At 41.4% G+C, this 25904-nt stretch overlaps 2 protein-coding genes across 4 annotated transcripts in view; one reads left to right on the forward strand and one right to left on the reverse strand.

Annotated features, from left to right (window-relative positions):
* The window catches only part of LOC116726155 (cadherin-24-like), a 50219-nt gene extending 33010 nt beyond the window's left edge, over nt 1-17209 (forward strand). For 2 of the 3 annotated variants that reach the window (XM_032572733.1, XM_032572734.1), the window contains 8 exons: nt 1741-1997; nt 2100-2236; nt 2384-2505; nt 4397-4514; nt 4650-4958; nt 5146-5338; nt 5441-5840; nt 13198-17209. In XM_032572733.1, coding sequence (XP_032428624.1) covers nt 1741-1997; nt 2100-2236; nt 2384-2505; nt 4397-4514; nt 4650-4958; nt 5146-5338; nt 5441-5840; nt 13198-14007 — 2346 coding nt within the window. In that variant the 3' untranslated portion in view covers nt 14008-17209. Of the gene's footprint in view, nt 1-1740; nt 1998-2099; nt 2506-4396; nt 4515-4649; nt 4959-5145; nt 5339-5440; nt 5841-13197 lie in introns of all 3 variants that reach the window. The other variant, XM_032572732.1, reaches the window with a different exon arrangement.
* Nucleotides 17210-20510: 3301 nt separating this feature from the next.
* cltrn (collectrin, amino acid transport regulator) lies at nt 20511-25800 on the reverse strand. The gene is made up of 6 exons (XM_032572455.1): nt 25482-25800; nt 25009-25067; nt 22267-22349; nt 22042-22158; nt 20999-21193; nt 20511-20910 (listed from the first exon to the last, which is right to left on the reverse strand). The coding sequence occupies exons 1-6, from the start codon at nt 25546-25548 to the stop codon at nt 20784-20786; spliced, it is 648 nt and encodes a 215-aa protein (XP_032428346.1). The 5' UTR covers nt 25549-25800; the 3' UTR covers nt 20511-20783.
* Between the last annotated feature and the right edge of the window lie 104 nt (nt 25801-25904).

Raw genomic sequence — 25904 nt, forward strand, 5'->3', positions numbered from 1 at the left:
ATTATAGATTTTTTTTAAATACTAGTTCAACTGGCAAAATATTTGACTTATAATAAAACTTTTTCCATGTCTTAAGTCAAATAATTTACCAGTGACACCAATATTAAGAAATTATTCACTTAAAACAAGTCTTTACATCTTGCTGAACAGTTTAGTCTTATTTCAAGTGCGCTGAGATATACAGAAACTGGAGCGGAAGTTCTTAGTAAGGTTTTGTGTTTCTGCAGTGAGCAAATGAAAATATGCTCACTGCAGCCAGACATGGCAGTCCACCTGCCATGTCTCTTGCCTGTTTGTCAGGCAGAGTCCATGGTGACTCTGGAGGAGCTGCAGAGATACACAGCTCAGGAGGGAATCTGTCAACAGGACAACTGTTAGTCATCCACTCTGCAAATCTGGTCTTCATGAACCAGTGGTCGCAGAGTAGCCATGACAAATGTTGTTTACAGACACCTGAAGACGATGAGTCCAATTAAGAACCTTAGTAGAAAAGACTCCAGCCAGACTGTAAAAATGACAGAGGGTCTTGCTTTACAATGCTATCTAGGTAGCTAGCCAGTTTTGTCTAGCTAACTGCACTGCAAAAACACTAAATACTTTTGCCTAGTTTCTAGTGCAAATATCTTATTACACTTGAAATAAGACAAAAGTAACTTACAAGTTACTTTCCAGAAAGATGTTGGAGCTTGTTTTCAGTATTTCACTTGTAACATGGGAAAAATGTCTTGTTATAAGTGAAATAATCTGACAGTGAAGCTAGTACTTTTTAATCAACAGGAAATATTTAGTTAAAACAGGCTTCTACATACGTTGGTTAGTTTTGCTTTATTTCAAGTGTACTAAGATATTTGCACTAGGCCAAAATTACTTAACAAGGTTTTGTGTTTTTGCAGTGTAGCTAGCTTTTTACGTACATCATGGGTAAGTGTAAATTTATCTCCAGCTAGCTGGGCGATGTTCATCTTAACCATTGGCTCCTTTCTGTTGCCAACCCATACGATTTGTTTATTTGCTATTTTGTTTGTGTGTGTATTTCTGTTGTGCTACAGGTCTTAAAGGTCTGTAATGGTCTTAAAAATGTCTTAAAAATAATGATATTCTTTGTGACAAGACTTTAAAATTGAGGCTGAAGCCTGAGCTCATTCACAAAGAAGAATTTCTCTGATGGAGACATACACCAAAAACGGTAGTGAAAGATGGTTCAATAAAGTATTGACCCAGAGGAGCTTTGTACATATTTTTAAAGCATGTAATATTTTCTTTACCCACCACTTTGTGTTGGTTTACACACAAAATCCCAATAAGATGCACGGACGTTTGTGGTTGTAAAGGATGAAACTGGGAAAAGTTGGAGGGGTTTGAATAGTTTTTCAAACCATTGCATCAGCAACACTTTAAACATCTTCTGCTGATAGTGTCAGCCCACCGGCCTCCTGAAGGGAGTGATAAATGAGAAATGATGAACTAGACATCAGCTGGTCGGAGGCTCACTCATTGAAAGTGAGGTCCTGTTAAAAGAACAGGATTTCGACTTTTAGGGCTTTTGACAACATTCGGTGAGATTATCGAAGAAGGATTGAAAGAGAAGATGAGGCTCGTCATTAATCAGACAGAATAAAAAAAATCACCCGAGCCGCTTAAGAAAAGAATGAATGGAGGAAATGAATGATGACATCTTCAGCTGGATCAGAACCAGAGCAAAAAATAACTCACTGTTTTGTTTTTTTTTCTTTCTTACAGCTTCTGGATTACGAAATGCGTAATTCGTATACTTTTTCCGTGGAAGTGGCGAACCCGGTCGTTGACCCCCGGTTCATACGGAAAGGGCCCTTCAAGGACCAGGCGACGGTCCGGGTGATGATCCTCAACGCCGACGAGCCGCCGCGGTTCTCCCAGGCCGTCTACCACCTGGACGTGTCCGAGAACTGCCCCCCCCTCTGCGCCGTCGGCCGCGTCCACGCCGTGGACCCGGACACAGGACAGAGCAGCAACATCAGGTGGCCGACTCACGGTTGCTCACCCACACACACACACCACTCACACACTCCTTAGCTTCTTTACGCCTGCGATTCCTGACTGTTCCTCGTCCCGTATCGTAGGTACTCCATCGATCCTCAGTCGGACCCTGAGGCTTTGTTCCGCATCGCCTCCGACAAGGGCTTCATCAGCGCCGTGGTAGAGTTGGACCGTGAGCAAGAGCAGTGGCATAATATCTCAGTCATCGCCACGCAGAGGGGTACGACGGACCGCGCTGCCGCGAGGCGCCTGGAGCGCCGTGGCAACAGCGAGTCGTATTTCACCCGCTGGAGAGCAAACGGTGGATTATTCTGTAATAACTTGAACATTAGCGTTCATTTCCCCCCTTCTCTTGTCTCCCTTCCAGACAACCCAAACCTTGTGTCGAGGGCTGTGGTTGCCATAGAGACACTGGACCAGAATGACAATGCGCCGGAGTTGGACAGGCAGTACGCAACATCAGTATGTGACTCCAGCGCCCCGGGTCAGGTCTGTTCTTGTTCAGCCTCGGCCTGATAATACACTGCTCTTCATTTTACCCACTCAGTCTCTACAGCCACTGTTCTTCCTAATCTTTTTTCTTCTTTTTTTTTTCGCCCCTATAACTACACAATTAAAGCCTCCGCATCGTTCACTCCCTGCCTGGCTTTATAAATGATACTAATAACAAGAGCTAAACTTTTATCTAGCGCTGCACTTTCTGAAACTGAACTAACTCGAGTGCAACAAGCAGCCACTGCTGGACTCCGCTGATGCAATTAGATACTTTAAAGCGGAGGCAGAAATGTTGGGTTTGCATCAGCAGTGCTGAAGAAAAAGCTTTGTGTGGGGATGAGAGAGGGGGATTGTCAGCTCCTGGAATGGCTTTTACTGCGAAGAAGTCAATGCGTGAGCAATCAAACAATGTGATTATGGGATCGTTTCACAGTTTGTCCACATTGCTTTGTTTTTTTGGTTTTCATTTTCTCACTTTGCTGGATTTTATTATTTAGTGTGACAGACCAACACCAAGAGCTGCATATTTGTGGAGTGAAATAGAAATCAAGCAGACGTGGGTCCAAACATCGACTAAGACTAGCATTACTTCAATAGTTTTACTGATTCGTTGTGCGTTCCATTCGTAGTCGAAACTCAAACATTTTGACTTCCCAGTCGGAGGAGTCAGCTGGAGCGCTCAAGGAAGTCAGACTTCCCACTCAGAACAGTGGGAGGAACTCCGACTAGTCCCAGTTACGATTCGCAAGACTTGTCGTTTTAATATGGCCGCTCCTCAAATCAACAGTAGTAAGGTGTGTTGGAAACATTCTCCAGTCTGACTGATCTACTTTGAGAAGAAGAATGTCTGTGTGAAGTTGGATGAGACAAACTCTTCTGTAACTGCAGCAGAATTTGATGCCGCAAAGTGTTGAGTTGGAGATGAATAAAAACACATTAAAGGTGACCTGCTGTGCTTCCTTTAACAGATTACGAATTTGTGTGGGCTATACAAAACATGTTTGTTACATTTTTTGCAGAAAACCAGTCTTTGATAATGAGATTCAGTTCTGCCTGTTCCTGTCAGAATGATCTTTTTTAGGGCCTCCTGTCACTTTAAATCCAAATAAGCTGCTGCTGGCCACGCCCCCTCAACGTTTACACTCGCACATGAAAATGGCTGCAAAACAAATGCGCAGCTATACAGCTATACATCTTTGAAAAGCAGAAGTGGAGCCTTCTGCACAAACAATTGAATGCAACAAGTGGTTTCTAAATGAACAACAAAACATTAGTCTTCTCCAGCAGCCATTGCACACAGCGCATACAGCGGTAAACTCACACTGGAAAAAAGAAAATGGAGCTTCAACTTTAAAAAATGTAGTTCATTTGTTACATGTGATCAAATTAGGTTTGTCAAGTTTACTTTATTTACATTTGCTTAACATGGCAACTTAATAAACTTAATTTACTTACTTGGGTAAACTTAATTTGGTTACTTGTAACAAATTGACCTTTCTTTTTTATGTTGGATCACTTGTTTTCTTTTTTCAGTGCAGCTGACCAAACATGCTGGAGCTTGTTGCTCTAGGTAACAGGGCTGGGCTCCCCTGGGGTTGCCAGGTGATGGCAGTGCCTGCCTATTCCAAATTTGTTTGAAACAACCAGACACCAAGAAACATATATTTTTTTAAGGCTTTGGGTTGTTGTAGAAGCAGTGGGGACCCAAATGAAAGTACAAATATGTGGAAAATTTGAATTTTGCATCCTAGGTCCACTTTAATGCTTGTAACTTGAAACAAGACATGCAGAAGTTCAACTTTACTGCATATGAACAACAGATTACACTCCTCCGGACTGTTAAACGACTCTTGTTAAAACGATTCTCCGGCTCTCTGCTCCACAGGTCGTCCAGGTCCTGCGAGCGGTCGACAGGGATCAGGGAGGACAGGACTCTCCGGTCCACTTCAGCATCCCTCCTGAGTCCAGCTCCGCTCTCAACCTCTCCATCAGAGAATCTGGAGGTTACCTCCCCCGCTTCCCTCTACAGCCGCTATTTCACATTTCACGCAGAAATTTGCCACCCGTCTATTAGCGACAAGAGAGCGCCCTGTGCTTTGCTGTGCAGTGACATGCTTGATGTGTTGTCACATCATCAGGTGTGACAGCCAGCCTGGTGCTGCAGTCGGCCTTGGAGCCGCTCCCTGGCTTCTCTTCGTCGCCGCTCGCCCTCGACGTGCCGGTGGTGCTGCGTGACGGGGCCTCGGGGCTGACCAACACTGGCACCGTCACAGTCACCATTTGCCCGTGTCTGCAAGGCGGCATGCAGACGGAGAACCGGGGCAGGCAGCGGGACCCGCGGTGGGAGAGGCACGTGGTCTGCCTGCCCGCGCCGACTGCCTCGCCGTCGCTCATCTTCAGCTTGGTCACGCTGCTCGCCATGCTGGCCTGTGTCACCACTCTGCTGGGTGAGTTCCGGGGGTGGGGAGGATTTCGTGTGACATTTCTGGGGAAAAGAAAAAAACCTCTCAAGTATGTTTTTTTTTTTTTTTTTGAGCGACTTCCTATTCGGAAAAGACGCTGAGCAGTTGTGTCAGGCTTGCTTCTGGAACATCAGTGGAGTATGTGGGCATGTGTCTGTTCTTTGCCCTTTAGTGGTGTGTGCTCTCTCGCTGTCATTGCGCCATCAGAAGCGAGACTCCCACTCGCCCTTTGAGGAGGATGATGTCAGGGAAAACATCATATCCTACGACGACGAGGGGGGAGGGGAAGCGGACACGGCCGCCTTTGACATCGCGGCGCTGCAGAGCATGCACAGGATCCAGCACATGCACAACAGTGGGAACATGTGAGTCGCTCGCTCGCGCGCCGTGGCTCTCGGCTGTTTATGTGCGTGGTTGTTTTTCGATGGCTGTGATCTCTCTCTCTCTCTCTCTCCTTCGGCACGCAGATGGTACACCCAGCAGAATCCGCCCAGAGCCAGGACGTACAGCTGGAGCCGTCACCCGCGCCCGGCTCTGGGCCCCCAGCAGCGGCCGGGCTCGGCCCCGCTCTACGGGCGCCTCTGCTACGGCGTCCACACGCTGCCCGTTCTCAGAGACTACCCGCTCGGGCCGCTGGAGGCGGGCCTCCAGCTGGGCCGGGTGACCCAGGGCCTCGCGGCGGGTCACGGCGCCAATCGTCTCCTCGTCCCCGGCCGGAGCACCTTTGAGCCTCTGCTGCACTCGCCCGAGATGAGCCTCGGCGGCTTCGAAGCGGAGCATATGCTGGCAAAGAGCGCGGCCGCAGACGGGAACGAGAGTGGCGGGTCGAACGCGGCCGGCGCCAAAGGGAAGGAGGAGCAGGCCAAGGTCAGAAAACGCTGCAGAGCAAAACAGTTACTCACAGCTCGCTGTTTATGTTTTGTTTTGTTGTTTTTTTGTCTTTGAACAAGTTCCAACATTATTAGGCTTGTGAGGGAGAAAAAGTGAGTAAAGTAAATTCATAGAAAAGTCATTAAAAGGTCAGCTTACCTTACAGTGTCAAACATTTAAAGGGATAGTTCAGGATTTTTGAAGTGAGGTTCTGTCTAAAAGGTTGTAAGCAGAGTTATAATAAGTCTGGGTTGTTCATTAAAGTTTAGTTTTATTTGGTTGTGATTTTCTTTGTCTAACTCACTTTTAGTCAGTTTGCTAGTTTTTATTAGTTATTGTTTAGTTTTAATTTAGTTTATATAGTAAATTACATTATTTTCATACTTTGGTCAATTTTTTGGTGCAGAAATCAAAAAGGTCAAAGTATTGTGATTATGTATACATCCATTAGGTTATGAATAATCAACAGAAGATACAATTTTCAATCATTTTCAATTATTGTTGAAAATTATTATTGTTCCACATCAGTTTAAAAGGCTGATAAATAGATTCATAAACAAGAAAATGAAGGATATTATGTCTATAATTTCAGTAAGTTTTAGATAGTTTCATAAACGCACAATATAGTTCCAGTTGGTTTAAATTTCTCCACATTCATTTCAGTTAAAATGCTTTCTCAATTTAAGTTTTTGTTAGTTTGAGCTAACTATATTGACCTTGGTTATAAGCAGCTAATACCTTACCTGCAACTGTTTTATCCATTAAGATGAATTTAAACATCTTAATGTAGTTTAGATCCAGATAAGTTGCAGAGGCCAGTCAGAGAAGAGACTAGACCAAATTGAACTTCCACCATCATACAACTATATTCTAAAAAAAAGTCAGTTCGTGCCAACTCAGTTTTATGAACTTTGAAATAATAGTGGGTTATTTGCAACAGAAAGGTGTGCCAATAATAACGTTCCTGTTGGAAACATGTACTGAGCGAAACATATAAAATGTTTCTTATCCAAGTGTAATAGAAAAACAAGGGAGTGTAAAAGTTAATAAAAACTTTCACGCATTGTTTTCATAAGTGTTGCATATAGAAGTAGGTCATATAACGAGCTCAGCAGATGCACAGTTGTTATAAAACTGCTATATACAGTAAATATGACAAATTTAACGCCTTGAAATTGAGTCTCTGCCTCTTGAAGAAGCTCCTGCTCTTTCTGAAACTTTAACAACGTTTTTAGGAGAGTCGCATGGAGAGGTAGCTCCTATAATGAGCTCAGCAGATGCCAGTCCACCAGGTGTTTGCTAGTTGCTGCTGGCTAGTCTGAAGGAGCTGAGTGGAGGGCTAGTGAGGGAGGGCAGCGCTGTGAGGTAGAAGCTCAGACGCTTGGAAACTGCAGCTCAGAGGAAGAGCTTCGTCCTCGAAGGCGCCGCTAGGTCCACCCAGAATGGTTGCCACGGGAGATTAAAGTATTTCTGAAACATGCATGCATGAAAGAATCAAGGCAACGCAGGAGATATGTTTTTGATAAGGAAATGACATTATAACATGACGTAAAGTTGAAAAAAGGCGATTTTACCCAACATCGCCGCTTTAACAACCTTTTTTCAAACGTTTTTCTCAGTGAGTTTTTCACTCAGATTGATTACTGATGACGCACCGCCTCCCACCGCCATTCCCCACATAAATAAAAATCTGTTTCCCTGTAAATAACCATAAACTGCAACAACCTTCCTGACACTCAAGTTATTTTACGATGGTAAAAGTCTGGATTTGGAAACTAATCTGGATTTATACTGGATGAAAAGTTAATCTGATGCAGCTACATTACGTTATAACCCTTTCACAGAACCTGCCTTAAAACTCGTGAGCTGCACCTGTTTAAAATGCAATACTTTATCATCAAATCAATACACATCTTTTATGTCAGGCATATAGTGTGGCCCACAGTTATTGGCAAAGATAACTGCGGCTTTAAATAATTGTATTTTACTGCAATGAATATATATCTATATATAAATCTTAAGTGCATGTATTCAGTAGAGTAGAAAAATTTATTTGAAGAAGTTGTTCAATTTTAGTGTTACACCGTTGATTTATGAAATGTAGTTCGAGATTTTTTTATGCTTCACATTTTAGGTTGATTAGTTTCTATGGTCTTCTAACTAGAAACCCATATTTATATATACACAGTGAGGAGGATTATATGAGTGGTAAAAACATACAAAGCCAAGTTGCCATAACAACCACTGTATGCCTATACATGCCAGCTGGTTGTTTGAGAGGCATGGCAAAAAAAACCCAGCATAAATATAAACATGTAGAGTTTGCTAAGGATCCAGATCGCATGAAAGTTGGGCCAAAACTGACTTTTTGACCCATATGTGGCCCATATCAGAACACCAGATCAGGGCCACTTAAAGACAGTTGGATACATATCTGTGGTTATTTATAGAGACCTATGTTTTTTGGTCTTTAGCATTTAGTCTGGGGATGCATTGATCCACTTTTTTCACTCCCGATACCGATATCTGAGATTTGGTATCGGCTGATACCGATCCGATGCAGAACAAAAGTTCTGAGTTGGCTTAAAACGATTCTTTTTTTTAAAAACACAGATGTAAATGTACTAAATTAAAAATGTATTAGATAACTCTGCACCAGTACAGTACACTTAAATACACCAATAGCTTCACAAGTTTGGTCAAACGTGTAAAAACAAATTTAATTTGTTCAGTCAGAGCAATTAAGAGTAGAACAGCCAATGCAAAATAAATTATAAAGAAACTGAACCTGAAAACAAAAAAAGGTTTGACTACTTTGGTCAAACGTAAAAAAAAATTTAATAAAAAAATGCAACAAATGCATTAGAATTTCACTTTCAAATGGTTTGGAAAGTGAAATTAGGAATTCTAAATATAATGTAAAATACATAATAATATATCATGACATCATTCAGAGCACAGACAGAGAATTAGACTGTATACATCTGCCCTTATGGATCAGACACATTGTCACCAATACCCAAGCTAGAATATTTTTCTAGATTGGCTCTGATATCTGTATCAGAGCCGATACAGATATTAATATTGGATCATGTATTACTAGTTTAGTCCGAATTTGATGTTATTGAAGTATAAAATTTGACCAGATCAAATGTAAACAGTGAATGAGACACTGATGGAGCTGGTCGTCATTTTTCCGTGCAAAGATGTCTGATCCCAGGAAAAAAAATCTGAATTGATAAATAAGAATTTAAGTTTTTTAAGTTCTGTGATGTTGTGGACCTATTTTTTTCCCCCTCTCTCTCCAAACTCCCTGGGAGTCTTGTTACAGTGGATGGCATCAGAGACTCTTTGGGACTATTTAGATAAAAATATGGTCGACTCTGTCAGACAAATGAAAATAGGTTATCACTGGGTCCGTCAATAGAAAAACAATCCGAAAGATTATGGCCCAAATCGATACCGAAATGGTTCACCAGAGGCAAAGCCCACTTTCTTTCATGGCCACCTTCAGTCCTAAATCATTTGGAAAACCAGAAGGGTGAGATGAAGAAAAAAAAATATAAGATTGGAGTCTGAACTCTGGCCGATTTAGAGAAGTAAAGGTTCAGATAAAGGCTCACGTTGGGAAATAGTTTAGGGCGAAGTCGAAGAGCTGTCCTGTTGGCGAAAGTGGCGTGGGCAAAGTATGGGTCCAAATAAATATTCCAGGAATGCGTTTTTCTTCCATTTGCAATAAATCACAAGATAAGACAAAATTTATTTTAAGGCTTTTCTTTTACACCCTTAACAGGAGTTCCCATGAATGTAATGAGCGCCGCATAAAGACGGCTTTGGACTGATTAAAATTTATGAACCCCAAGCGTGGCGAAGCGTCACCTTAATGCAGGAGCCCGTCTTTCAGTCGTATTTGCATGTCGGCGCTGCCATAATCAATCATTTGCATATAGGAGCATTGTTTATTGCTTGATGTGGCAATAAAAACAACAGCCGGGCCAGAAGCACTTCACCAGCCGTTAAACTGAGGCTGTCGTTGGAGGAAGTGAGAAAATAAAGTAGGTTTTATTAGGTGGCCTCAGCTGTGAAATCACAGAGAGACGAAAGGAGAAAACAGGCTTGTGGCAGCAGTATATATATATATGAAAAAAAAATCATAAAATCTTCAATATCATCATTCTTATGTGTGGCTTCAACTATTTATAGTGCATTCCAAATAAAATCCACATAGATAAAAACAAAAAACAGAATAAATAGCCTGGTAAGAGTTTTGCACCAACTCAATTACTTAAAATATAGTTTGTGCATACTGTAGTGTGTGTGTATGTTATAATAAAAAAAAAAAATGATACCCTTAATAAGAAATGCAGAGTCTGTGAAATTAGCTGTTTCATATTATGGTAAATTTTTGTCGCTACAGTACATATTTTTCATTTTAACTTTCGCATCTCAAGCTTGAGTGCTCTAAAACATGTGCGTGCATGATCGGTTGTGTGTATCAAGACGGGCGTCGTCGTCACAACACATTCGTCTCTGTCGAACAGAAAATGCCGGATTATGAGGTTGGCGCACTGGGAAAGGTGGAATCGCATACGAGGCATGAAAAAAAATTCCAAAAGTGAAGGGAAGAAGAAAAAAAAATACCAAATACCTCAGCCAAAAAGATGTTGGTGAGATCAGAACACGAGGGGATCAAATTAGATGTGCATCTTAATGAATTCAAAAGTTTTTGACAATCATCAAGTGTCAACAGTTTATTGATGAAAAGGATTCTGAAGGCAGAAATAGTAGAAAACATACAATAACGCGTGTCCATGTGTACTACAGTTTGAGATTCAAAGCCAGAGTCTGACCCAAAATTCAGACCGGGTCGGGCAAAATTATCTGCTTGATGATTGGCTCGGGCTGCTACACAGCCTTTTATTATTATTATTATTATTATTATGCAAGATTGACTTTTTTGAGCACTACATCTAGTTAAAATGTTATTCCATCATTAAAAACATACCTGGAGTGTTGCTTTGATTTTTTTCATGCACGTTTTAGAAATCGTTTACTCTCCATGGCAACCATTCAGCTGTGTAAAACGTCTGGTAGGACCTAGCCCCGCCTTCGATGATGAAGCTCCACCTCTGCACTTTCTAAGCTTCCGCCTCACAGAGCAGCCCTCCACCACAGCTCCTCCTCTCAGCTCCTTCAGACTAGCCAGCAGACATTAGCAAACACCTGGTGGAATTGAGCATCTAGTGAGTTCATTAAAGGAGCTACTGCTCAGTGAAACGCTGGTAAAAACGAGTTTCAGAAAGAGCAGGAGCTTCTTAAAGAGACAGACGCCAAATTTTAAGGTGTTAAATTACAAAGTCAAATTTCATATAGCAGTTTCATAACAACTGAAGTTAACATAGTTACGTGATTGTGGTATAAAATGGCACTATGTGTCTGGAAAATACGTAATGCTGCCCCTTTTAATAAGCCAACAATACATACAGCACAGACCAAACTAAGCAAGATTAACCAACTTATCATAGTCTAAATAGAGGAGAAGGTAGTTTACCCTGTTGAGTAAAGAAAAAAACAAACAAAGAAAAAATTAAGGTGCTGAAGTTAACTAGACTGTAACAAGTGCAGCGCGCTGCACAGCACGCACACGGCCCCGCCCTCCTTCGCTCTCGCCAATCACACAACCCAGAATATTTAACCTTTGACTCACCCTGCTGTTACGGCAAGCAACAAAACGGAGCTGGAAGATGTTAAGGAAAATTTAGAAGCAGGAGAAGTGACACTGAAAAGTCAGCAGAGTCTGGAAGTATTTTCAACTGGTAGCTGATGACAACAGGACGTGAGTTGGCTTGGTAGTGCGTCAAATGTGTCACTTCGTCTTTGTCCTTTTGCATGGATTCCTGCATTGTTGGGTCTGGTTTCTATCACCCTGTTCTTGGCAGTGCTCCATATATCCTCTATGGGGTTCAGGTCAGCTTATATTGCTGGCATATCAACCCCAGTAATGTTCTCTCCATTAAAGCGGCTGTTGGGAAGTGTTGGCGGGTGCCAAATCCTGCTGGAAGATGAAATCAGCGTCTCTGAAAGCTTGACAGCAAAGGGAAGCAGCAGATCACAGGGCTCCACAGATCATTACTGACAGCCCGGGTTCTGTGGTTCTGCACTCTTTCTTGGCGTTCTGCGGCCTGGATGTCCAAATTCAATGTGGAATTCACTTTCCTCTGAAACAGGTCCTCGTTTTTCTCCTTAGCCCAGGTGAAGCACATCTTACATCATCTCTGGTTCAAAACTCAGCTGCAGCTTTTGCCCAGGATACTTCTGTGTGTGTGTGGGGGGACGTGCGCGCGTGCGCGCGTGTGTGTGGTGACTCCAGCTGCGGTGCACACTTTGGGAATCTCCCAAAAAAACTCTTCAGAGGGTTTTCCTTCGCAATCTTGCGTACATTTCTTTACGTATGTTTTCTTTCCACTTAAATGGCAGACTAGAACTGCCTGGACAAATTATTAGGAGGACCAGATGGGGATCAAGAGTAGCATGTAGAGGATGTATTATATGTGAATGGAAATGGTTATGGGGATGTACTGCCGATCTGACATTTGTGCTTTTATGTATTTTTTGTTTGTATGTATTTATTTATGGTTACTGTCCTTTTGGATGAGCTTTTATTGTTGTATCGCAGTTTTGCCCCTGCTTCCAAGACAAATTTCTCCTGTGGGAGACTAATAAAATTATCTTATCTAATTTCCATAAATTAGAGCTGAAGCGATTAATCGGATAAGTTATGATTAGTCGTGATTAACCGATTATTGGAACATAAAAAATTTTAATTCAAATTTGAAATTACTTTATCAATCCTACAGTGAAATCATTTGTTGTTGCAACTCGTATCAATTCAGATTCTTCAAAGATGTTGTAGGTGGAGATGGCTGTTGATAGAAAAATGTTTTGTGTAGCAGTCTGTGTTGCAGTGAATTTGAAGAAGCCTCTGACTGAAGACGCTCTATTTTTCTAAGACAGTCTCACAAAGAGGATGGTCAGGGTTGTCCATAATTTTCTTGACCTTATGTAAAAGTCTTCTTTGACTCGTCATCTCCAGAGGTTGGAGAAGCTCCTGGAACATAATCGATTATGCTGGACTCTAAAAGATGAATAACTTTTTCTTTATTTTTACAATTAATTTTCACAACAATCGGTAGAATAATCAATTACTAAAATAATCTTCACTTCCGCTATCCTCACTTCCTGTGTATTTCACTTGCTGGACTGAGTCAGCCAATTGACATTTTAGTTTATTCAGATGCGTTGACGTATTTTTGGCTTCCTCTGACTCGTCTCATCGCTGCCTTTCCTTCTCCAGCCAAACCCGACAGGCCCAGAGTCGACAGCAGCCAACGTCCCAGCAGACCTGACCTACGAGTCGTCGTGCCAGAGTCACACCAGCTTCTCGTCGAACCAGCAGGATGGCCGTCCGGGGTCGTCCCAGACCCAGGTGAGCACCGGCGCCACCAGCACCACGGCGGACGACATCGACACCGACTCCTCCATCCGCTCCATGTCGGAGCAGAACTACTCCACCAGCAGCCAGATGAGCAGCGTGAACTCCCCCGCCTACGTCAAGGCAGACTCGTACAGCATAGTGGGCTCGCTGAACCCGGGCGGGATGGGGGTGTGCATCAACGGGACCGGCGCCGGCGGCGGGTTGCAGCTGCTCAACATGGCAACGCTGAAGGCCAGAGACACGTCCCCGCAGACTTTAACCGCACCGGCGGGGTCGCTCGGCAACGGCAAAGCCCCGGCGTCCGAAGCCCCGAACCCTCAGCCGCTCCGGATGGAAGAACTCCTCAACATCCGTTTGGACCGGGTCACCTCGGACCTGTCGCAGCCGCCCTACGACTCGCTGCAGACTTACGAGTTCGAGGGCCGCGACTCCAGGGCCGAGTCGCTGAGCTCGCTGGAGAGCGACGGCGACAAGGAGGGCGAGCGGGCAGCGGGGGGAGGTATGGACGAGCTCAACCAGAAGTTCCAGAGGCTGGTGGAAATCATCCGCGAGAGGCAGAAGGAGAAGAAGAAGACGACGACGACGCAGAGCGGCGAGGCGGCGGAGACCGCAGAGACTCAGAGACAGGGCGAGAACACAGAGAAACAGCAGCAGAGGTGGGATTTCTAGATCCTCTGTACCAGACGAGCGTGAGAGAAGAGGAAAATCTTTGATAATGATGGAGTTTAAACACACACACACACACGAAAAAAAATATTCCTCTGACACAAATGAGCTTTCATTTTCTCCCTGACGTCAAGAATCAAGGCAACCCGGTAGCGCAGATCTGTGATCAGTGTGTAGCTTTCACTTTCACCGGGTTTAGAAACGAGAACCCGTCACTTTTCACACTAACCATTAATAATGCAGACATGGCTTTAAAAGTTAATGATATAAATAATGTTTTTCTTATATATAAATAAAGCACTCCAAAAATTGTTAGAAAATCTGTGCCATCAGATAGTGGATAGTTATTTGACGTTTTTGGCTCTTTAGGGATCCACTAGGATGTAAACTGGAGAAGAGTAAAATGATCAAAAATATTCATATCCCTTAAATCTTTTCACCTTACAACAGGGCTGGATAATAAATTCATAACAATATCACGGTAAACACCTGATCAATATCAATAGATAATACATCTGATAGAATATTCAATATATAGAAAACCACAGCATTCTGTGAGGCTTTAGCAGAGGGAAGGTTTTAGCCACCTACCTTCTCACAGCAAGCTAAGGTTGGTGGAATCAACTGACTCGCTCCCTCTTTGGTTACCTAGCAACAAGATATTTGAAACAAAAAACCTTGTCAATAATGATCAATATTGACAATTATTGATATCGGCTGATGTGCAACGCTTATATTGCGATACGTTTTTCAGCCGTATCGTCCAGCCCGAACAGCAACAAACTTCGGAGTGTTTTATTGAGGTTTTGCGCGATAGGTAGACACAAAACAGTGCAGAACTGTGATGTGGAAGGAAAGCGATGCCTGGTTTTGAAAGGTTTTTGCTAATGTTGTTCTGTGCGGGTCTCAAATGTTTGTTCAAAAACATAAACGAACAAGCAGCATCATCAAGACCAAGTACATAAAGCAATGTGTCAAGCTTTGAACATCTGACAGAGCTCTAATAAACCAATTATCTGAACTTGTCCCAATAACAATGTGTTCCAGAAGTTATTGCGATAAACAACAATATTGTTGTTACAGACTTTTTTCATGTAATATTGTGGTAATAGCATAACAATGCTCAAAAATCAAGAAATGTTTAATTTCTAACCATTATTCAATTGTAAGATGTCAAAATAAATAAATCAAACACAAAAAACAACAAATAAAATGGCTACCGATGGAGGAGATGTGATCCGATAAAACGATCCACTTTGGCTTAAAACGCTTATGGAGTGGGAAAGGGACTCTGAAAATCACCCTGAACGCACCATCCCAGTGTTTAGACTTGGTGCGGACAGTCAGGGTCAGAGTTCATAGAGAGATACAGAAGCTGCAAAAGAGTTGAGGTTGGAGGCAATAGAGGTTCACCTTCAATAAATATACCTCTATAAGCACAGTGAAATAGTCTAGGTCAAAGCATGCTCTTTTGCCATAATGGCTCAGTTAAAGTCAAAACCTTAATCTAAGAATCTGTGACAAGAAAATGGCTGTGTAAAGACACAGTGTTTAAGCTATTCTGAAAAGAACAGGAGAAAGCGTCTCTAGACGTGCAAAGCTGGTCGATTTATGAGGCATTAACTCAACATAGATGGACACTAAACTGTATTATTTGCAAAGAAATGGGAAAAGTAAGTTATGTTTTCCTTTCACTTTACAGGTATGCGCTAAAAAAAAAATCACACTGAAGTTTGTGGTTGCAAAATGTAGAAAAGTTTAAGGGACGGATACTTTTGAAAGGCATTGCAAGTCCTCTGAGTCTGACATCAGACATTAACTACGTTAAAATAATAATTCTCCAAACAAACCTGTTCACTTTGAACGTCAACAATCAGTAGACTGAGTCTATCAGTGATCCTTTTGTTTTTGCTAAAGGGGGGGAAAAAAAGGTAATTGGCATCCATATGTAGATAAACATCAAGCTCAGCTGTGGTTGTTGTTGACCAGAAAGGGTTTTTGGGGCCCCGGCTACCTACTGGACACAAGAAGCGGCAACGAAGCGCTCGATTTTTGGCTAGCGAAACGTCGAGAACCTGCACTAAATGATGCTCACCCACACAAGAATTATTTATATTCCCCCCCCTATTGTGTGTCTGGGAGCTTCCTCACCTTCTTGTAAAGAGATTTATGCAACACGGAACGCAGAGACATTGTTCTTGTGACGGCCCCCGAGACGCAGACAGAAAGAAAAAAACTCTTCATTTGCTCAGAGAATACTTAGATGTTATTCACGCCTTTTGACAGGGGCTCATTTTTAAAGCAATTTTGAAAACGCATTCATTATTTAGAAAGGTGCCGGAATAAGTTATTAAAAATAATGACATTATTTTTCAATAATATGATAAAAAATGAATTTGGCTCCCCGCAATTGTTCCCACTCTTCATCCGCGGCGGGAATTCAGCTCTTAATCATCCGTCGGTCTAATAGGATTGGAAAGCTTTCAGACTCATTTTGAAGGCACTTCTTTTTTTTTTCAGGTTTTTGCATCTTTATGTTTTTTGGGGGGTTTGGGTTTTTTTTTTTTAAGAAAGGAGAATGCAGAGACGAGGAAGAGGGCCAAACCAAATGATGCCACAGTCATCACCACGCAGCTCATTGTCAGAACGCCGTGGGCATCTTTAGACGCGACGCTGCGGCTTGTGGATGGAAATATGGCTGGAAATGACCAGCCGAGCTCGCAACGGAAACCCATTTAATATCAAACTGGACTGCTGTTGATACCTTTTATATAAATCACCTCAGCAATCATCAGTAAAGAATAAAATGCCACAAAATAGAACCACTGAATTGCAAATGTAATTTAGAAAAATGTGCTGTTTATGTTTCAAAGGGAGAAAAGTCCTAGTTATCAAAGCAAAGTCTGTGTCGGTTCAGTCGTTATAGGTCGACAGGACAATGCTGCCATCTACAGGTCAACATATAGAATACCTCGTTGTGTTAAAACTGTTAATCCTTCAGGCGGAAGGGACGCCATGATGGATTTAACCTAAATATTCCTGGCATACGGTTCATACGCTGGAGAACCTGAGGAACCGGGCTAAAATATGGAGGTGGGAAGGCCTGAAGGCTCACAGCTTTTTTTCTCATAAAAAAAAAAAAAAACGAAGTGTGTATGAATTTTTGTCACTTCAGCTCATAAAACTTCATTTTGCTCCAACAAAACAGTTGTGGTTGTGATTTCTTGCGCAGCCTGCGGCGACATTCAGAAATGTGTTCCAACGATAAAACGTGTCGTGAAAATAAAACCTGTTGGAAGGTTTAGCGGATAAATGCATTTATTCCTGATTTTCTGCCACAATTGGTTGTTTTTGGTGCCATCCGTTCCATTTCACCCAGAAGGAGGATTCTGGAATATCTTTGACTCGGCACATTTCTAAATAACATGATTATTGTTGCTCCAAGCTCCATGCAGATTGTGAACCAAAGTTTGTAGAAATAGGGGCTGGGGGGGGGAAAGACTTTGATGTGAACCATGTTGAATGTTTTGAAACCAAAAATTCACAAAACGAATCTTCACTACATTAAAGAAACAACCAGATGGGTTTTTTTAGTATTACTAACAATTATAGTCATTCAAATCACAGTTGATAAAGTTCAGATTTAATCTGCAGGATTTTTCTAAACTTCTGTGCTTTTAAAGTCCACAAGAAAAAAACCCTGCTAATTCAGTGTGGCATGTTTTTGGGACGATGACATCACAGGAGGCACAAGCAATTTTAGAAAGGTTTCAAAAATCGATTCTAAATGATTGGAGTTGCTAAGGAGTTGGAGTTGGACTCAACAATTTGAAACTCTCCCTTAAAGGACTTTCTGCAGTGAGGTTCTGTGAAGGTATCAGTAATAGTTCACTTATCTGTAAAGGAAACGTGATACTGCAGGGAGCTTGTAGAAAAGTAAATCAAATATATGAACATAGGCCTTGGAGATTAAAATGACGTAAAGTTAGCTAAAACAGATGGTGTGTATCTGACTAGCCTGTTAGCTTCCATCAACAAGATTTACTCTTGCAACAAGCTCACAGTTGTTAAATTGTTCTAATAGTGGCAAAGGAACTACTACTAATGTAAATGTTGCTGTGCCTCACTTTAATTTTTTTATTTAACTTGTTTTTTAAGGGGTGTTGATACTTTGCATTCAAAAACGCTGAGTTTAGATTTAGAAAAATTTGGATATTTGGTTTTACGTCCTTTGAATCCAACTGCAACCAGCGTCAGCTGCTCTTCTTCGACACAGCCCAGTTTGCGCCCTTTGTCCAAAAAAAGTTTGGACTTTTTTTTTTAAATTACCCGTCACATTATTCCTCTTAAAGCTCCAGATTAAGTTCTTGGAGTAACAGATTGTTGGCATCCACGCATCAGTTAGCAGACGGTTTTCTGAGTTATATGCCACTTTGCTTCCCCACCCTACAGCTACTTTCCCAATCAGGCTCTCTCACACAGTTCTTGACTCAGAATTTAATTTGGATGAACAACCAGACAGAATTAGTCACCGCCGTCCTCAGAGCGACCCGGAGGGAAGTCCTCTTTCGAATAAAACAGATGAGCTTCGAGGATGTGATGCTTGACATTAGCAGAGAAACTGCGGTGCATTGATGCATATAGCAGAGTGATTTAAACCGACAGCATCTTTTTTTAATATAAAAAAAATAATAATGTTACTCTGTTTACTTTCCACAGTCACTTTATTTTTGCTCACTTTTCCTGTCATTCATAAATAAGGTCACAAAGTAATTGTAATAGCTCAACTGTAATGATAGAGGCTAATGTTAGCATGAGGGCTATCACCAGTGTGTAGCGCAACTAGCATACTGACACTACAAGTAGGATGTGGGTTATCACCAGCATGTTGACAAACACTGACATACTCCATTTAGTGTGTAAAACCTAGGTTTTATGTGAAAATTATGCTAATGTTAGCGTAAAAACTTTCAGTAGCATGTTGACTTACATTGAGTTACAAAACTCAGTGTACTAAACATAGCTAACAAATGAAAACTCAGCAAAAATGCTTATTGTAGATATAAGGAAAATATTAGCATGAGCGCCATCACTAGCATATCGAGTGACTCGTGAGTGACTAGCATTTTGATACTCCCAGTTGGTTGAGAGTTACCACTAGCATGTTCACCCACATAAAATTACTCCATTCAAAGTGAAAACATCAGCATTGTAGTCAAGACCACCTAACCTGAGACCGAGACAAAACCAAGACTTTCAGGGTCCGAGGCCGAGTCAAGACCAAGACCAGCGCCCCGCGCTACATGACACAATAAAATGTGAAATATGATCAAAACTGCTCATCAAATTGATCTGAAAGATTCACATTCCCATAAAAGCACCTAGATATTAAATTCTTACAGCTGGAATAAATTTAACCAGCATTAAAAGTGGAATAAACTCTTTGTTCTGCTTATCTATAAAGATAATGCCCTGGGCATTTGCCCATATCACTTATGTCAGAAATCAACACTGTCAGTGAGGCTACAGTCCAGGGCCGGCCCAAGCCTCCAGGGGGCCCTAAGTGAAATTTGGTTTTGGGGCCCTCTAGTTCTGCTAATAATGTTGATTTACATGCTAGTGACACGTTGACTTATTCCATTCAATATGATAAACATAACCAGTAAATCAAAAATTATGTAAAATGCTTATAGCATATAATGGTAGTAGTATTTTAAATGTTAGATTGGGTTCTCTCTGCTGATGTTGCTGTATCACAAACCACCAGAAGGGGGCAGTATAGTTAAAGACATATTTTAGTTATTTTACTAACCTTACTTGGACTCTTTCGGATGTAGAGCTTTACAAACGTGTTAATACCCCTTAATACCACTTTTTCACTTTAAAAATATGAACTAAATGATTTAACCCTTTAAACAGTTAAATCATTTGACAACCACAAACATTTGTTTTGTATTATACATGTGATTTTATGTGATAGACCAACAAAAAGTAGTGCGCAATTGGGAAGTGGAAGTAAAATGATAAAACAATTTTTTTATTTTCTTACCCAAATAAAACTCTGAAAAGTGTGGTGTACATTTGTACACATCCCCTTTGATGCTTGAATGCCTTTGAATGTAATTCAGTGAAAGCAGCTGATCTAGTTTCTCATGCAAATATCTTAGTACACTTGAAATAAGACACAACTAACTTACAAATAACTTTACAGTAAGACACAGAAGCCTGTTTAGAGTCAATAATTTCTTAATATTGATAAAGTTTCACTGGCAGATTATTACTTCTCATATTTAGAAGTCAAAAAATCTGCCAGTGGATCAATATAAAGTCAATAAGTCCTTAAAACAAGCTGCTATATTTTGCTGAAAAGTTACTTGTAAGCTAGTTTTATCTTATTTCAAGTACTAAAATATTTGCGCTAGGAACTAAACAAAAAAAATAATTTCGTAAAATTTACTGTTTTTGCTGTGTATGTAGGGCACTTCTTTGTAATGACAGACACTACGTTAGAGAGAAATCTTTAATTTAAATTCAGACATCACACATAAGACGACATGTTTGAATAAAGAACAGGCAGAAATAAAAGTACATGCTTTGCTGAGAGCATCCGAGAACAAAAATAAAAGCATAAAGATCAGCTCTGTAGTAATATTACGATTTTGCACATTAGCCAAACATTACTTTTTCCAACGTGGTTTTAAACGAAGCAGCTAAATATTATTTTCCCATTACATCTGTTTACATGGAAGACTTATATCGCAAGATTTGATTTGATTTTTTTACATTTGTGTGTTTCGGTCATCTTCGGAGAATGAAGTGTTGTAAATGCCTTCGTTTCTCGCCGTCCTCTTCATCTGCGCCTCTTCGTCGTCGTCGTCCTCCTCTTCTGCCACCTCCTTCTCCTTGCTGGAGCGGAGACCGAACAGGATCAGGCTCAAGTTATCAGACTTAATCGCAACGATTGGCACCAATCCATCCACAATCAGCAACCTACCGTTTCTTTTGGACCACCGTGGACACGAGCAGGAAGACGATGCCGGCACCAACTATGCCTATCACCACCCCAAACACAATGAGCCACGGAGGGGTCGCAGGTTTAACGGGGGCCACCAGGGTGGGCAGGACGCCAATGAACTCCAGAGTCGCGTCATTGAGCAGGAGGACGCTGTTGATGCGGTCCCTGGACTTTCTATTGGACGAAGAACAAAAGGAGTTCCAATGGATACTTTTCCACACAAAACGATGACATTATGGATAGTTGTAGCAAACTGAAAAGGTCAGAGGTCTCCTTTTGATGTAGATGAATGCCCAAGGCAAACACTATGCTCTACTGAACAGAGCAGAAATGCTGTCCAAACAATCTTCAGGTTCTTAAAATTTTTGTGCTCTCTTCTAAGTAAGATGTTCATTTATGTGGCTTTATGCAATATTCTTGGAAGACAGAGGATATTGTTGGCCAATGGATGGAGTCACAATGTCACAATGGCCTCTGTGGTGGGGGGATAGAGTTTGAGGACTTGGGGAAAAGACAAACTACAATGGTTAAGACAAACTTTTCACTCCAGAAGAGCAGTCTAGCTTACAGTCAAGAAACAGTGGACCAGATCCTTGCTGTCAATGAATTGCTGAGGGGATCCTGGTTTGGTTGTTCAAGCCAGGTCTTTTTTGTGGATCTGGAGAAGATGTACAAAGATGTTCCTCAAGGTATTTTGAGAAGGATTACCGTATGTGGTACCTTGTTGCTTTTAAGGACTGCCCTATCCTTAGACCCAGGGCTAAAGATGTTCCCATAATCTCAGTAAAAAGTCAAGTTTGTTCCCTGTGCAGGGTTTAAGTTTTGCTCCTTAGTGATTGTAGCATGGAACGAGACTGGGATAGAACGACTGGGGCCTCGTCTGTTATTATGCCTGCAAAAAAAACATAACTTTTCTGGTGGAAAGTTAGACCCAGAACACTCGGGAAGGCTCTGTCATGGATGGACAGACTTGCTTTAAAACAAACCAACTGCATCTCTAAATCATGTGGTTTTGTGATTACCTGACTGCCAGCTCCACGCTTTCTTTGCCTACAAGACGTGAGGGGTCGCCAGGTGACGTGACCACAAACCAAAAGGACACTCTGGGAGTCTCATCACACACGAGGACGTTTGACACGCTGGACACAAGACAACAAACATGACGTCACCTTCACAAACCATGACTCGCATGTCTAAAAAGTTTTTTTTAAAAACGCCTAAAAACAAGCATGTGGCTGTTTCCTTACTTAAATTCTAGGTCCAAGTGATGGCTCATGGCAAAAGCAATGGCTGCTTGGAAGAGGAACCGTTGATTTCTATTCCACTCATACTGTAACATAAACCAGATAAAAAAAGAGAAAGAGCTGTTTTTTCATTACAGGCACAAAGGTTTGTGGATGACAGCGTGGACCTTGTCCTTACACATAATGACCACACGTATTTTATGAGCATTTTGGATAAGCCTCATGCGTTTCTGTGTTGTAAAACTTGGACAAAAACGTAAAATAGTTTCCACACAAGTTCTGTTTTGGAAAGGCGCAAAGAAAATGCTCCCAATTCAAGAAGCAACGTACATATTTGATTAGTCTTTTTAAAAAGTAACCTTCATGTTGAATTTGACGCCAGCTAAACAAACAGGTAAAGCTGTTGCTCTCTCAAAATAAAAATAAAAAACTCAAAAAGTTTGGCACCTCGGCGGAAGACAACTTGCTCTCACAACAGACTTCAGTTTCTCTCTCTACTCCCTCTGACATGATTTTATTTTTATTTTTTAAATTGTTCTTCCGCTCGAGTGCTTTTCGTTGGCCATTACACTCTCTCCTTTCAAGTTGTTGTGTTCATGTCGTGTTTATGACTTCATATTGCTCAGCCTTAATGGTCTATGCACCACGTGTGCAAATTGCCCAGGCCATATGCCCACATTTATTTACTTTTTTCAAATCACTTCACAAAGTGAGAGACCTAAAATGAGGCGGCAGAAGTCATTAGAAACGTCCCTCTAACTCACGGGCAGCCTCCACCGGGGGATGTTTCTCTCTTGCGCAGCCCGATCCTTGCTCTAATATTTGTTTTTGAACTGCGTGCAGATAACAGGACAGATGGCGTCTTTCCAGATGGATGCACCTGATGCGACGAGCGACGAGATTTTGATCTGCTGACCCCAGCGGCCTTCTTTTTTTAATTAGGTGAGCGTTCTGAACACGAGCAACCCCCTTTTTTTTTAAATGCTCGGTTTAAACGGTAAATCGCCACTGGAACTAAATCTTACGTTGTTGGTTTAACGTGTGCAAAATGTGGATGGGGTTCAGTCTTTGAGGCTGAGTTAGCGCAAATAAGAAAATCCTTTTTTTTTTTGTTTGTTTCCTGATTGGAAAAAAAAAAAAGGAAGTGACCTGACAAACGAGGATGGCGCACTTTTCAAATTGTTCCATAAGATTGAAACTTTTGCAGCATGCCTGGGTCTAAAAGTAGCTAAAAGCTGATTTAGATTCCGATTAAGATTGATGTATTCTTAACAAAGCGGACAATGCACATTAAGCGACATGAAGACAACATGTAAATATGCCAGATTTAGCCAGAGAGGCTAATTTTCATCTGTAGTTTCCTAGAAGGTTGATGAAAGAGATTTTTATTTTTTTTTAAATTACAATTTAGATGCATAACAACATACATGACACATGATTTATGACAGATTTCAATGTAGTGATAAAAGTAGTGTAATTTACAGAAAACATTTATAATAAAATAAAAACCAGTCACAACCATAAGTGGGAGGGGAAGTATAAATAATTATTCAAAACATGCTGTGATTCTAGCATAGTAACAATAGACCCTAAATGAATCATCTTAAAACATTATATATAGGAAATGCAAATAAAACACTAAAAATACGGGGCCAAGAACAGAACTGTGTGGAACTCCGTACTCAAGGCTACACAAATATAATTTAAAGATTTTTTTTCTCTGTTGCCTTGCTTCCTCGTTAGTTTTTCAGATAAAAAAATCTATTTAGACTTCCAGCTATGGAACAAAATGGTGTGGTTCAATTAAAAGAAGAAACTATTCACGGGGCAAACATGAAACTGAGACGCAGTTTAATTTACGATTTGAAAGACTCAGTCACAGTAAGAGTAATGACGTTGTGATCGAGCTTGTTTTGACAAATCTATAAAATGTCTCTTGAGGCTGATGGTGGAAAACCAGTGAAGACACTCCCCAGGAGACTTTGAGCCACGACTCATAAAAAATTATTGATTTGCAGAGGTTCTGAAATGCATAATTTTTCAGATCCGACTTCCTAAGGGACATTTTGTTGCTCAGACGGAAGAGGTCCATCCAAACCTGAGGTTGGAGCCCATGAAGCGTGGCATCCGAAGATGCTTTTCAGTACCTAAATACCATATCTTATTATAAATGGTAGAAAACATACAGAATACCTTATTCAAAGGAAATAAAGCAACGTTGTGTGCAAAAAAAACCAAACTGTGTGAAGAGACGCTGTTACTTTTTCAGCTTCAGGAACTGAAAATCTTGCAAACCGGTGGTCTAAATAACACTGAAAAAGTGTTACTACAGCGCAAAAAAGAAAAGTCGTTTGATTAAAGTCGTTAATTTATCTCAAATGCAGCTTGAAGGGTTGCTGGGCTTCATCAAATGGGCTGTTTGGATTGAATTCGGAGAGGATTAATGACTGAAAGATGTGAAACTGCAACAGGCTTTGGATCTAAATGAGAATAAGGACTCGACGTCCTGAAAGAGTTGAGAGAAAGGCGTCCGCAGAGGAGCTATATAGGCACCTTCTGCTGATCAAATGGCACAAACGCCTCAAGATTACATTTTATTTTTTCATCTCAGGATCAAACAGATTTAAAAACTGAAGTTCGTGAAGTCACCTTGGGGGAGCGCCATATTTACAGACAGTTTTATGTAATCAGTGGAGGAAGATTTTTTTTAAGAAGATGCGCTAAAACAAAAAAATATACACATACAGCTTGATCTCCCAGAGCGGTTTTGATGCTGAGTCGAACTTTGAAGCCCTCGGCAGCGTCTGAAGCAGAAGAAAAAGAAAAGAGAAAAAAAAACAAGAAGAAGAAGAAAATATATTTTTAACGGATGTTTGACATTTCTGTCCCAGATTTGAGATGAACTGCTCAGCTTCAGAATAGCTTTTAGATGAATTCACAATATTTTACTAACTTCTGCCGCTGTCAACTAATGAGGGTTTTGCTATCACTGTAGATAAGTAATGTAACTGTTTATTACGAGGCAAGAATCTGAGTTATGTCCCTAATCTGACTGCGTTCCAGTAAAGGGAGATTAGAAGCTGAATGCCACTCTGACCGGAGAAGAAATAAGGCAATGAAGTCTGAGAAACGGGTTCATTTCACAGAGTGTGACAGCTTAGTGTCAAATTCAAACGGATATCATTTAACTAAGAGTGAGATTTGAGCTAATCACTTACTTGGTTTGCAAAGCTGTGCAGCCAGAACAGATGGCAGGCAGAGGAAGTAGACGATCCTGCCCAACATTTTTCCCAAAGCAGGCGAAGCTTCCCAAGCGTTCTGCGTTTTCTGGGCGTTCAGCAGGAACGTTCCTGGATTAAACTGATGTTTAATGGTTAAACCAGGACAAACCTGCACTCATTTGTCCACCTGCGAGGAAGTGGCAGCCACTGCTCTGTCCCGCGTGTGGCTAAAGAGGGCTTTCCTAGAGAATCTGGAGAGAGACCGACCCACTCAGGGGAAAAACGTCTACTTCAGTTTACATTGCACAGAAGCGTGTGTGGGTGGGTGTGTCTGTGGGTGTGTGTGGGTGTGTGTGCGTGCGTGTAATCCAGAGTTACAAAGCTTTTCACAAAAAGTTGCAGTACTCAGCTTGTTTTCTG

This window comes from Xiphophorus hellerii, chromosome 9 (assembly GCF_003331165.1).
Source record: "Xiphophorus hellerii strain 12219 chromosome 9, Xiphophorus_hellerii-4.1, whole genome shotgun sequence".
Taxonomy (NCBI): Eukaryota; Metazoa; Chordata; class Actinopteri; order Cyprinodontiformes; family Poeciliidae; genus Xiphophorus; species Xiphophorus hellerii.